Source organism: Trachemys scripta, chromosome 5, assembly GCF_013100865.1.
Source record: "Trachemys scripta elegans isolate TJP31775 chromosome 5, CAS_Tse_1.0, whole genome shotgun sequence".
Lineage (NCBI taxonomy): Eukaryota > Metazoa > Chordata > Testudines > Emydidae > Trachemys > Trachemys scripta.
In genome coordinates, this window is record NC_048302.1 from 15,000,948 (window position 1) to 15,015,551 (window position 14,604).

Here is a 14,604-nt window from a genome sequence, read left to right on the forward strand (position 1 = left end):
CCGCCGCCTCTCCGGGGAGCCCATTTTGCCGTCCCCGTTATGAATTATTTGCAGCCTTTGCCCTTGGATAGGAATTAGCCCGCTGGTGCGTGAAGAGCCGCTGGCGCAGCCGGGCCTCTGGTGCGATCCGCACCCCCCGCCCCTAGGGCCCATGGGTGCTGCTTCCCCTCCGCCCTTCGCCTCTTCCTCGCGGGGCCACGCAGAGCTCCCCCAGCCCCGCAGCCGGGAAGCGGCGGATGGAGGAGAGAGCCTCCTTTCGGCTCCAGGCGTGCACCGACCAGTGAGATCACCCGGGTTATAAATATCTCCGTGTGCCAGCGCTGCGCTCCGGATCTCCCTCGCGCGCTGCAGCCAGGGGAGCGATGCCTGCCCAGCGCAGCTAGCCCGTGCCGCGGCGCAGAGCGAGCAGGAGCCTGGCTCGCAAGATGCGCTGGGCACCCTCCCGGCTGGAAGAATGAGCTTGTCCTTCCGCTGCCTCCTCTCCCTCAGCCACCTGATCCTCACCAGCGCCCTGGCGCAACTGCCCCCCGGAGCGCAACGCGGGCAGGCGGCCAGTGCCAGCAGCACCAGCAACACCTCCTCCGCTTCATCACCTTCCTCCCCCTCCTCCTCCTCCTCCCAAGGAAGCGGGCCGGAGAGAAGCAGCTTCCAGTGGAGCCCATCCGGGCGCAGGACGGGCAGCCTCTATTGCAGGGTGGGCATTGGCTTCCATCTGCAGATCCACCCGGATGGCAAAGTCAACGGCTCCCATGAAGCCAATCTCTTAAGTAAGTTCAGTTCTCTGCCCTGGGACGGCCACTGGGCCACGGGGGGACCGACAGCACCAGGGGAGCAAGGAAATCCTTCCCGGCGCCTGGGTCTTGGGTAGGATTCCCAAACCCTCCCCATGCGTGTAGCTGGATCTATCCCTCCCCGTGCGTGTAGCTGGATCTATCCCACCCCATGCGTGTAGCTGGATCTGTAGCGTGGTTTGGGCTGGGTGGGGGCAGAGGCCATGTTCTGCCTTTATGGCCTCCTAAAGATCAGCTAAACCTGAGCCCAGCAACTGGAGCGAGCAAAGGTAAACATGCCAGATTGTCTTCCCCGAGCTGGGGGCTCTTTTCTGTCCTCATGTGAGCCTTTTTTTTTTCACTCCGGGCTAGAGATTAAGCAAAACAACAGAAATCTGCGTCAAATAAATGGTAATTAGAAGAAGTTGTAAACATACAACTATTTGATGGGACAAATACCAGCAGTGATGGTAATTTAAACCAGGTTGAACGTTCTAACGAACAGGGATGCGAGTGCAGCTAGAGAGAAGCTAAGTGCAGTTACCTTGGGATGGCAGCAGTGTGTGTGTGTGTGTGTGTGCGCGCGCGCGCTTTCCTGTGCGGGAAAGTTGTGTGTGTGTGTGTGTGTGCTTTCCTGTGAGGGAAAGTGTGTGTGCGCGCGCGCGCTCTTTCCTGTGAGGGAAAGAGTTATAAGAAAAGTTCAGAGAAAGGCCAGGCAATAGAGAGAAGCAAAAACGTGTATTTGAACTCCTGAGGCATAATGCTATTTGCATGCAATAAGGCTGGTATGTCATGTTGCAAAGTTGGGCAGAACTATAAGTACTATTAAAAAAAACCCAATAGAATGGATTTCACCCTAATTTCTCATCCTCACCGAGTGCATTGCCCCAGGCGGATACGCTCATTGATATGTACTGTGGGTAAAGGCACAGGGTCTGGCCCTGCAACTAGCCTTGAACAAGTGAGCCTGGGTTTCATGTCTCCGTTTCACTCTATATTTAACGTTGTGACTTTACCTTTGCCACCGCAGTGTGTCTCATTTCATTCATTTTGACTCGTTAATAATGGATTTGCTGCGCAGAGGCCGGATCCCATTCCCCCGGAAATCACTGAGATACACCTATGACTGTGCGAAGCGATGGGTCGGGCCCCAGCCTCTTTGCCTCTGTGGGGAAGAACTTACTCATGTAGCCAACCAGGAAGGTTTATTCTACTGTTGCTAGCTGAACTGCACATGTGTGTGTATTTTATACGTGCAAACTTTAATTCCATAGCTTCATCTAATCTATCTTCACACACACACACACACACACACACACACACACACACACACACACACACACACACACACACACACTTATATATATGTATATTACATGGATATAAATGAGATTAGTGGCTATAAATATACATAGATTAGGTGTGTTTATATAAAATATTCTCAGGCCTGTGATATGCAGGAGATCAGGCTCGGTGATCACACTGGTCCTTTCTGGCCTCGGAATCTGGAATCTAGATGATGTGGTTATAATGTAGATAGACACTGCGGGATTAGATTATATGGGTGTGAATTTGGCTTGTTGCAGACTATGTGAGTATAAAGAGCTAAAGACGACTGAGATGCAGGCCGTGGGAATAGGTTCTGTGCCCCTACATCAGCTCGAGACTAGGTGGCTCTAGATGATTGATGTCCATGTCACTCGGATCGAGACTCGGTGGCTGTAGTGAAGCTTTGCACTGGTCACTAGCGCGCTGTCTGTATGGCCTGGTCCTTCGGGCCTCCTGCTCTCCGAGCGGGTTGCTCCCCCGAGGGGCAGGGAGTCGAAGAGAGCTCGGGACAGTAGCTATTGTAGCTACTCTGTGAGCGGCCGGGGCAGCGGGATACAAGGAGGAGAGCCGAGGAAATGCAGCGGGAGGACAGGACTGGGGGAGCCCGCCCGCTGCCTCTGTGAATAAAGCAGCGTTACCGCGCGGTAATTTCAGAGCTCAGCCCCTGCGGTGGGCTCCACATCAGAGAGCACCCGGTGACCGCGGGCCCCAGGGTGGCTTTCAGCCGCGGGAGGATCGGGCCCGGGGCCCCAGGGTGGAGCGAGCCTGCGATCGCTGGGCAGGGAGCCGCTGCGAGGTTGGGGCGGTTGAAGCGGACACGGCCCCGGACAGGTGCAGCCCCTGTAGGAAGCCAGGGGCGCAGAGTCCTTCCGTCCGCCAGAGGCCTAGTGCAACTTTGTTTGGGTTCAAGGCTCTTCCAAATGGAGCAGGGGGACGCCTGATGGGTGGCTGGGGGGGAGGGAGCCCCGTTCCCTCCCCACGAAAGCACCCACCCACCCAGCTGTCTGCCTTGCGCTAGCTCAGCTATGACATCCCTCCAGTCCTCCCTCCGCCGGTGCCTCGCCCTATTGCCACCGGCCCTTGTCTCAGCCCCCTATTCCCCCGCCCCCAACACACGGAGAGAGGCCCCTGGGCTCCTTGTAGCCTAGAGATCCCTATGAGGAGAGACCCCAGAGTTGTAGATCTAAGCCAGGGCTCCCCGCGGTGAAAGGCTCTGGCAAAGCAAGTTTAAGAGGAGGAGGAGGGAGCAGACCATGGGGAGAAAGGGTATATAATTGGAGTGAGTCCCGCAGAACAGCTGGAGAGTCACCCGGCCCCTTTACCAGCCTATTGAAATAAGGGGGCGTGCAGGAAGGTGTCAGCTGGCCCAGAATTTGACCCACAAAGAAGAAAACGGTCTAGGACTACGGGGCAGGATTTTCAAAATAACTCAGTGTTGGCTTAACTGCTCCCACTGAAATCACTGGTGAAACTTCCCTTGATTTTAATGGGAGTAGAGTTAAGGCATGGTGGACCGCGTTTGAAAAGGCCACCCACGGGAGTTAATTTATTTCCTGATAATGCAGCGTTTTCACCTATTGTCCAAGTCCGAATAATACTCGACTAAGCCTTGTTTTAAAATCTGTCACGCAATGGGGCTCCCATCACTTTTCCTGAGACTTTCCTACAGTCGAATACGTTTCATGGTCAGCATTTCATTTATTTATTTGCTGTTACTCATTCTAAATTTTTCAGTTTCTTGTTTTCATTTTATGTCTCTCTCCAACTGAGTGCCTATTTTGGATTCTTTCCCCTCAGCTGTAACAGTTTACCTTTTCCCAAGATGAATCTCTGCATGTCTCTTGGGATTATTATCTCCCCTGTCTTTACTGGTGTTCACAGTTTCACCCAATTCATCTGTTATTGTCATAAACCCACTGTTTATTCCTTCATCCATATCATTAAAGAAGAAACTAGATAATATAGGATTTAGTAATACCTAGCACATGTAGATAGTGCTTTGAAAATGTAAAGGACTATAGGGTATTCAAAATGTCCTTTAAAAAATGTGACTAGGTAAAATATTACCTTACTCAACAGATCTGCTCTCCTCCAGTATTCAAAATCATAACTAATTATTACTCCACAAAAATAAGTGTGTACTACTTGTTAGCTTTGGACAGCCAATACAGCTAAACCAGCAGGAATTGTGTTCTATTTCTACAAGTGCATCAGCAACAGAATTTTGCTCTAGGTTCCAATCAGTTACATCTATGCAACCCCAGTGAAAGCAATGGTGTTACACACTTGTCACCAGAGGCAGAACTGGCAGACAACCTGGCTGCACAGGTATCACTGAGGGAAGAATTTTGCTGCCAGAACCTCTATTACAGATGATTGTGCACAAGAGGGAAAGAAACCAGTTTGATTTTTGGTTCCCAGGTTCCATCTGCAAGGCTGGTAGTAAGAGAAAACATCATTTTAATAGTAAATAGTACACATTTGATATGGAAATAATGAAGCGACAACAAACCTGGTACCCTTCATATTGTCTTTATAGTCACTTTTCAGAACAGAACCCCATTTCAACTAATTAATCCTCTGAGCAGCCATGTGATGAAGCAAATATTATTAGCCGCATGTTAGATCTGAGAAAATTGAGGTAGAACGTTTAATAGCTGAGCAACTCCAGTTGATGTCAGTAGCAATTGTGAGTGCTCAGGACGTCTGAAAATGAAGCTACAAGCAAGAGATTTTCAAAAGCACTCTGCACTGGCTTAGCTCGGCTCCCATTGAAGGAAATGAAAACTGAACACTTTTGAACATCACACCCCAGATGACTCACCCACCCCTACGTCACAAGCCAGTGGCAGTCACTATTAGACTTTAGGAGTTCCTGATGTCTATTTCCATGCTCGAACCACTAGACCATACTGCCACTTAAAATCTGAACAGATGAGTCATGTTTTGTCCTGTCTTTCATAACTTCCTACTTATAACTTCGTCATTCTTTCCTTTTTTATGTTTCGTATTGTTTGAGTGAAGCAACAAGATACTTTTGTTTAAACCTAAATCTCAGGAGAAATGCGAATACCCATCTCCTCCTGGAGGAGCTCCTGTCTTGCTGTTATTGGCTTTGACTACTGTTCAGGTCTTACTATTACTGCGCAAAAGTCCTATTATTGGAAATCAAAATGGCAGAAAGAGCTGGTGGTGCTTTAAAAAGAACATTAAAAACATAGGGTGTGGTTCTGTATCACCTCTGGATGTGGAATGCTGGTTGATTCAAGTGGGAGTTCTGCTCAAAGAGCACTTACAGAATCTGGCCCATAGTAAATAATTTAGGCCCTGATCATGCAATCAGTTCTATTCAGGCACAGGGCTGCACCTGGGCATAGCTGAGTGCCTCGCATTCTATCCACATTCAGTGTAATTCTTCCTAAAAGAAAGGATAATTTTGCATTAATTAATAGCAGAACTGTACTAAAAACTGTGATACCATCTCATATTCTGTCCTTAACTCATCACATTTTCTGTCCTTAACTCATCACATTTTTTTATAGCTATTGCACCTTACAGAGGGCTCCATTTGGCCATTTTTGAGGCTCATTCACAAAACCTAGAAGGTTGTATGCATGGCCAGGAAAGCCAAACTTATACTAGATTCTGTCCCTTTAATCTTTTCTAGGCATTGGTGTGTGGATCTGCCGGTGGGTGAAGTTATTAGGTCTCTGTTTCAACTCATAGAGTTTCCAGCTAATGAACCGCTTGAGGAGACAGTGTTGGGGATTCCAGAGGAGGTGGCTGGGGACGTCAGGCATCTGAACCCATTGATTCTCAGAATCAGTGGGGAAAGACGCACTCAGCCAGCAAAGGAGCGAACTGTCCACTGTTCTCTCCAACCTTCCTGTCCTCCTGGGAACATAGGTACTCCAGGAGTCATGCTGTCATTGGCTGTCCTGCCTACAGTTGCGCAAAATCACCAAAAGGGGTGCAGGTGCAGAGTGGAAATTAATGCTGCCAGGCTCAGCATTAATTCCATGTGGATAGCCACATGGATAACCAGCTGCTCTTTAGCACCCTCCTAAACATGTTTCTCTTCCTCCCTTTCTCTTGATTCACAGACCCACCATCCTGGTGGCCAAGTTGCTTCCCCAGGCTCTTGTGTGTGGCAGCGAGCATGTAGAAGTGTGAATCCTTCTCCTTCCTGTCATCATCCACTCTTCCTCTGCAATCCCCTCCTTCTGCACAGGTGGAAAAGGGGAACCAGCGTCAGTGTTTGACCCATACATACATATACAACCCCTCTATAGCCCCGGCAATACATCTTAGATTGATGCTTAGACAAACAGAATCTCTAATTTCCTTCACTGGACATAATAGACCAACTGTGAATAGTATTCTCTGGAGTTCAGCCTTGTTTGTTCTGTTGCTTCTTACTTAGACAGGAACATCTTTAAAATGATTTGATTAAGACTTGGAACACGTTCTCTTGCCCTGTACCCACAAATAAGGCTAAGATTTTGTCGTGGTTATTTTTAGGAAAAGTCACGGACAAGTCACAGGCAATAAACAAAAATTCACAGAAGCCGTGACCTGTCTGTGACTTTTGCTGCTGTGGCTCCATGGTTTCCCCCCACCACCGTGGTGGCTGGGAGCTGTGGGGTTCCCCCTCTGCCTATGGCAGCTGGAATCTTGGGGGGAGGAGGGGCTCTCCGCCAATGGTGGCTGGGAGCTGCAGGGTGGCCATATTTCCCAAAGAGCAAAGGGGACACCCCCAGTCGCTTGCCCGATGCATCCACTCCCCTGTGTGAGGGTGTTGCCCATCGCTGGAACCCTGAGGAGGGCCCCCTCAGGAGTCTGTCACCTGTCCCTGGAACCTTGCAGGGGGCCCCCTGTTGCCTGTCACTGCTGTTGCTTGTCACTGGGACCCTGCCAGGGCCCTGCTGGCTGCCAGCTCCAGTCCTGCAGCCCCTGGGGCTGAAGCAAAGAATGTCATGGAGGTCTCTGGAAGTCACGGATTCATTGACTTCCATAACCTCTGTGACATAAACATAGCCTTACCCATAACTGAGGCTTCATCACACAAGCTGCAACATAGGAGAGCATCTGAGATACTCATGGCCAAAGGGATATTTTGAGTGACTGAAGCTCATCATCAGAATTCTTCATCAGGGAAGTTCCAAGATCCAGTGTTTTTTCCTGAAGCCTTCTGGGGAGATTTGAGAAGAGGGTCATGAATTTCAGAGGCATTACACAGTCAGGGTTGTTCACACAAAAAGTAAAGGTCCGTAGACTTGACAAATAACTGTGAAGGATCCAGGAGCAGAGGAGGGCCCCTGTGCAGAGATCACACTGTTCTCAGGTGGAAAAGGGGCCGTAAGCTACTTCCACAGCCACATTCCCACCTTCTCAGTGACCCGGGGAAGGAGGGTTCAAAGTTCTACAAGTGGGGAAGGTCTGAGCCAAGGGAGTGAAGTCAAGAAAACTCAATAGACATGGGGTGTGAGGAAAAGTACTGCCATGCATTAAAAACTGGTTAAGAGACAAGAAATAGGGATCAGTTCTGAACATGGCAAAAGGTTAATAGAGGGGACCCCAAGGGTGTTGTTTAATATATTCATTAGGGAACTGGAAGAGGGGTGGACCAGCAGAGTGGCATGTTTTTCAGCTGACCCTAAATTATTTGAGTATATCAAGATTAGAGAAGATTCTGAGGAACTTCAGCAGGACCGTATGCATCTAGATTAATGGGACATATGAAAGATGGTGTTGACAAAGGCAAGAAAATGCACATTGCAAGGAATGGGTTGAGCATTTCTGGGTTCTGAATTCAGTGTAACCACTCCAGAAAAGAGACCTGGGTGTTATTGGGGGAAATAACCTCAGCTGAATGTGCAGCAGCATTCTAAAAAGGAAACAAAACATACAAATGGATGAAGAATGGGATAGAAAATAATACTAAAAATATTATAATGACATTTTATAAATTGATGTTCTGCCCTCACTTGGAATATTGTGTTCAGTTCTGGTCACACCATATTAAAAAAGGAGTAATGGAAACAGAAAGGGTTCAGAGAGAAACAACAAATGATCAGAGACTTTTTTATGAGGAGAGATTGAAAAGACTGATATCATTAATCTAGGGCGGAGATCAGAAGGACCTTAGTCTCAAAAGCTTTTCCCTATAGGTGGACCTTAGGGCTCCCCAGGGACACAGGGGTTCACTCACATAGAGCAGTTTTTAGGATGAGGGCCTAAGAGGTAGCATTATAGAGGTACACAGAATAACCTATGATCAGGTGCTCTTAACTATCTCTTTGGAGAATTCAAGAACAAGGCAATATTCAATGAAACAGAAAGGTGACAAATGTACAGTTGGTGAACAGAATTTGTTTTAAAAACAGCGACTAATTAATGGGTTGAGTTCATTGCCACAACACATCACTGAGGCCAAAAGTTTCAAAAGTGACAAGTGATATTGAGTGCCCAACTTGAGACACTTGAAAGAGGTCAGATTTTCAATAAATGCTGAACACTCACCCCTCTCTGAGGTGTCTCCAGGTGGGCACCCAAAACTTGAGGTACACAATATCACTAGTGACTTCTGAAAATCTCCACCTAAGAGTTTAGTAGGATTCAGGAGAGGGTAAGATGCTTATATGGATAATGAGCACATGCACAGTGACCGCCGATAGGTTAAATACATTTTTTTTAATAAGCAAAATACCACATCAGGTATAAATCACCCACTAACTCATGAGATTTAGGAAGCAGATTCCCAAATGAGCAGGTAAATCCATAACTGTCCATTGATGGGTTGTTTCAACTTCATCGGAAGCACTTGGTATTGGCTAATGTCAGAGACAGAATATCAAACCACTGGTTTGATCTAACTCCTGTGTTCCTAGGCATTGGCTGGGCGGGACCGGGTGGCTTGAGGGGAAGTGCACCTTGTTAACCCACATACCCTGCACAAACACAAGGGGAAGGGGTTGCATTTACTTCCCAAACCTCTCCATGTAAGCGAGGCCCAAGAACAGATGTAGTAGAGGAGCCTCCTGCAAAGAGGCTCCAACAGAGCTGTGTGGCCAGGAAGTGGTGGGGCAGCACTGGGGACCCACACCTAGATCCTCAAAAGTATTTAGGCTCCTAACTTCCATTGATATCAATAGAAATTAGGAGCCTAAATACCGTTGAGGATCTGAGGCCCAGACCCAAAGGCAGGCACAGAGTCTCAGTGTCAATGCTGCCTGTGGACCATGAGGCTTGAGAGGTAGAACCACTGCTTGTTCTATGCACCTTGCAAAGAGTTTATTTCCCCTCTGAACCTTCTTCTGCGGGTTTTGGACATGGGAAGTGGTGCCCTGGTCCTGTCTCCAGTGCGTTTCATTATGGCTACAAATCTGTGCTGGTTGTCACCCATGAGATTGGCAACTGCTTCCATGTCACTAGGCTACACGCTATCTCTGATCCACAGCACAGCTCCTACATAGAGTAAAAAAACGGACTGAAGGCAGCAGATGGCCTGTTATATTGGCTCAAAAACTGTCTGTTTCAAACAGCAGCATGCAAATCACTTCTCATGTTAGGTTATCTGTGCCTTTTTGGGTCACATAAACCATAAAAGCTGAGAATATGCAGCACTGGGAGGATGGAAGAACCCAAGTGAATCAACAATTCTGTGGTCTACTCTTCTAATGCAGAAGTTATGCTAAAGATAGGAGAGCTGCAGTGTGACTGTGAGGTCAGAAGAGAAAATACAGGGCCCCCTTCTAGCCAGAAATATGCTTGTGTCTCTCCTATTGAAATCTGTGGAAGGATGTTCTAGTCCAGGGGTCAGCAACCTTTGGCATGCGCCTCGCAAGGGTAAGCACTGTGGCGGGCCAGGCTGGTTTGTTCACCTGCCACGTCCGCAGGTTAAGCCGATTGCGGTGCCCACTGGCTGCGGTTCGCCGCTCCAGGCCAATGGGGGATGCGAGAAGTGGCGGCCAGCACATCCCTCGGCCCGCACTGCTTCCCGCAACCCCCATTGGCTTGGGACTGCGAACCGCGGCCAGTGGGAGCCGCGATTGGCCAAACCTGTGGATGCAGCAGGTAAACAAACTGTTTTAGTCAGAGAGAGCATTGGACTGGTTCAGTTCTTGGCATAACTATAGACTTCCTGTGTGAACTTGGGCAAATCACTTCAGCTACCATCTGCCCCAGTTTTCCTTCTGAAAAATGGGCATAATATTTCCCCAACTCATAGTGGGGTTGTGAAGATAAAATCCATTAATGATCATGAGGTGCTCAGATGCTACAGTAATGAGGCTATAGAAGTACTTAGATAGACACATCATATATCTGAAGTTGGAATTGGGCCCTTGCTATATAAGATATCTACATTTCTAGATCATACAGGTTGCAATTCTTAGGCTGAAAAAGGTTAAGGATGGGACAGGTACTGTCTGAACGTGCTTCTGATACAGAACTACTCTGTCCTTAAATCTGAATATCCTTGCTGATGTGGGTTCAATCAAATCTCAAAGGCCCGATCTTGTATTTTTCTTGTATACCAGAGCTCCCCCTGAAATAAAAAAGAGATGTGTATGCTCAGGGATTGCAGGATCAGATGGGAACATTTATGATATTCCAAAATAGCTTTATAAAAGTGGGTTTATTTTATTCATTTTTCAAAGCATATTGTAACCCGAATATTTCCATGGGCAAAGTTCTCTCTTAATCAGAAAGGCGTAGCACAGGGGTTCTCAAACTGGGGGTCGGGACCCCTCAGGGGGTTGCGAGGTTATTACATGGAGGGTCGTGAGCTGTCAACCTCCACCCCAAATCCCACTTTGCCTCCAGCATTTATAATGGTGTTAAATATATAAACAAGTGTTTTTAATTTATAAGGGGGGGTCGCACTTAGAGGCTTGTTATGTGAAAGGGATCACCAGTACAATAGTTTGAGAACCACTGGCGTAGAAGCAAGCATAGCACGTTCCTCACATATATTTATGTACGATACTATACACTATTATGCAGTATTGCACCATTATGTAGTTTATATAATTTCTTCCGGTACAAATTATAGTGGGATCAACAGTGCTGCTGATCAATTCATTCAGTGGCTCTTTGCACAGTGAAACTATTGATTAGGCTTTTAGAAAATGATGATCTTATATAAAATGAATTGTCAAGCAGGCCTGTATTTTGGGGTTCAGATTCTGATTATTTATGCCAGTTTGAAACTGAAGTAACTTTATTGACTCAGTGGAGTCACTCCTGATTTAGACCAGTGTAAGTGACATCAGAATAAGGCCCTCCGTGTAGTGGGTCAAATTCTGATTCAATTAATTGAATTAAGGATAGCAAGATTTGGCTCAACTGGAGTGACCTTTGAAGGTAGAAGTTGTACGGGGGACTCTGGCCTCATATGCCTTTAAAGTGAAGTATCCTAATCATTTTAAGAATAATTGGCATAGTTGAATTAATATACAGTTAGGATCAAATTAATCCCTTAACTGATAAACAGAACTCCCATTGTCATTAGGCATTGAAATCATGGATGCAGGCCAAATATGGTCTTAATTTTGCGTCATATTGCATGAAAAACTCGTAAGAATAATATATTTTCCCGGTCTTTTTTAATAATATTTTTTGTTCTTAAAAATTTGGCATAAAAATGTCAACTGACATCAAGAACTAATCTCCCATTTTTTTCTCTGAGTTTTGGGAAGGGAAAAGAAAATCTGAAAAAACAATTTTTTTTACCAGCTCAGTAAATGTCTTTATAGATTACATTTTTTTCATGTGCGTGTATGAAAAATCTGTGTACAGCAAGCTGAAAAGTTACAGTCTCATAAACTGTCAACAGCCAAAATAAGATAGCCCCTGCCCAAATGAGGGTGTATGGATGTAGAACAGAAAAAAGGAAATATTATTGATGAAAATAAAGGGCCTGATTCTCCTCCAACTTACACCGCATTTACACAGTTGTATGTCCATTGACATCAATTATGTTATTCTTGATTTACACTAGAGTTAATAAGTGCAGAATTATTTCCAAATTGTATATATACCCATTTGCTTTTATACATACATATGTATTTTGGTTTGTTAATATATAAACAGCTCAATTCACTTGCAGGGAAACCTGGGCTGTAGTTCCTTACTTGTGGAAAGTCCACCTGAAGAGGAGAATGGGGAGATTGCAGAAATGCATGGTGACTAAAACCTCCATTCTCCAGGGGACCCAGAGCTGGTTGTCCCAAGCAAATAGTGGATGGTGCTGGGCAGAGAGGGAACATGGATAGGATGCTCAGGACAACTGATCCAGTCCATTTCCAGGGCAGCTGGGGGGTTCCTATGGAGACATGGCTCCAGGATTTCATAACCGGAAGAGGTGGGGCCTTTAAATCCCTGGGTCCTTTAAATCAAGATTTAAAGGGCCCGGGGCTCCAGCTGCAGTAGTGGCGGCTAGGAGCCCCTGTCCTTTAAATCATCTCTGGAGCTACCAGCTGCAGAGGCGGCCGGGAGCGCCGGGGCTCAGGTGCAATTTAAAGGGCCCGGGGCTCTGGCCACCGCTACCTCCCCGGGCCCTTTAAATCACTGCTGGAGCCCCCGGCTGCCGCTGCTACCCCGGGGCTCCAGTGGTGATTTAAAGGCCCCGAGGTTCCCCGCAGTGGCCGGAGCCCTGGGCCCTTTAAATCACCGCCCGAGCCGCTTCCGCTAGCCAGGGGCTCTGGCAGTGGGGATCTGGTGGCAATTTAAAGGGCCCAAGGCTCCGGCCATAGCTGGGAGCCCCAGGCCCTTTAAATCGCTGGCCTGGGGAAGCCAGTTCTGGTATGGCACGGCGTACCAGCTCTTGCCGGTATGCCGTACTGGACCGTACCAGCTTACTTTCACCTCTGCATGGCTCTGAATTAAAACTGCCTTCCCCTGCCAGATTCCAGCACCTTGCTTTGGAGATAACTTCTCCATCTAAAATGAACTGGCCAGACCTGGCACAGAAGGAATCAAATTGCAACCTCACGACCCAGCAGGAGTGACCCAAGTCCATTGTAATTAAAATAACAAAAAGCACCAATGCACAAAAATTGTTGTATGCTTATAAGTATTTTAAAGCAATCCCTTTTTTAAAATCTGGAGCTGGGCAAACAAAAAAAGAGCACCAACAATTCATAATAAAAAAAACCTCACTGAGGTCAGTATATCTACTTTTGACATTCTATAACAGTGATCTTCTCTTTGCAGAGCACTTAGTCAGCCTAGAAAGCCACAACGTCCTCCGAGGGCATCCTGACCTCTCTTTGTTTGGTCTGTGACATTGCATCCTCACAACACAATGTCATCACCTATTCAGGCAAAGCAATGAAGCAAACATTGCAATGCAATGTCAAGTGCCTACTTCATGGTTACTTTGTGGCTCTCTGGGATGCCATTCCAAATAATATCTCCTATAGTTCTCCACTCTCCAGATGCTTGAAGGGACAATGAATGACCCCATCCATTACTCAGTATGCATTACACTGTTTCAGTGTCTCAAGCGGCACTAGTAGCACTCTGTGGTAAGTACTCTGCTAATTCTGGCTAAGGTCAGTCTTGCAACTTTCATATGCGCTCCAGTGGTCCAATCCAACTCCCATTTAAATCTTCCATTGACTTCAGTGAGAGTTGGCAAGGGCTCTCCCTGGGCTAGACACAATGCCCTGAACAACCACATGGTGCTCTAGAGCTATAGGGGAGGGTTGCTTTTTTATGTTTTTAAAACCATTTCCCCACCTACTGTTTTGCAAAGGTGTGTCTAAATTATTCCATCTCAGTGAAAAGAGGATGCAGGGAAGGATTGTTTCAGGTTTGGGGTGTATACTTTACAGATGAGTCACAATCCAAACACCAGATCTGAACATCCCCCAAGTTTGCAGTATTCAACATTTGGATCCAAATTGTGAGTCCCGAGCACGTAATTTATGTATTTATAGAGCGAGAGCTAGAGGTGTCATATTATTGTTGTTATTGTTTTAACCTCAGAAATAAAACAGAATTTACAATTAAACTGATTGCTCTGTATACATCAGGTAATAAACTCACTCAGGGCCCAACCCTGCCCTTTAATGAAATTGCAGGGATCTCTACCCTGTACAGGAAAATCCCTGGCTGGGGTGGAAAGCTCAAAGCCTATCCTAGTACATTAAAAAATGTGAGGACCGTGGGAAGACTGCAGGAAGCTAGATCAGTCACAGATCTGGAGTTATTAATTTCCTTTGTATGACATCCTATGCTGCCTAACCATATTCATATCGCTGATTTCTGGGGGGTGGGAGTGGAATGGGCAGCAATCCCATAATTCCTTAGCAGAGGATTGGGTGACATGCACACAGAGTGGCATCAACATTGGGTGATGCACTCTGGGATGTCCTACCACATCTAGGAGGAAAGAGAACAAGTTCACAGTCAGGGGAGTCTTGTCCCAAGTGAAAAAGCAGGGTGCCAGCCTGGTCACAGGATGCCAAATGTGCCAATCTAGGACAAACACTGTTAT

General features: G+C 46.9%; 1 protein-coding gene across 1 annotated transcript in view; it reads left to right on the forward strand.

The window, feature by feature from the left end:
* The first annotated feature begins 454 nt into the window (after nt 1-454).
* The window catches only part of FGF5 (fibroblast growth factor 5), a 28,445-nt gene continuing 14,295 nt past the window's right edge, over nt 455-14,604 (forward strand). The window contains exon 1 of the mRNA XM_034772482.1: nt 455-767. Coding sequence (XP_034628373.1) covers nt 455-767 — 313 coding nt within the window. The remainder of the gene's footprint in view (nt 768-14,604) is intronic.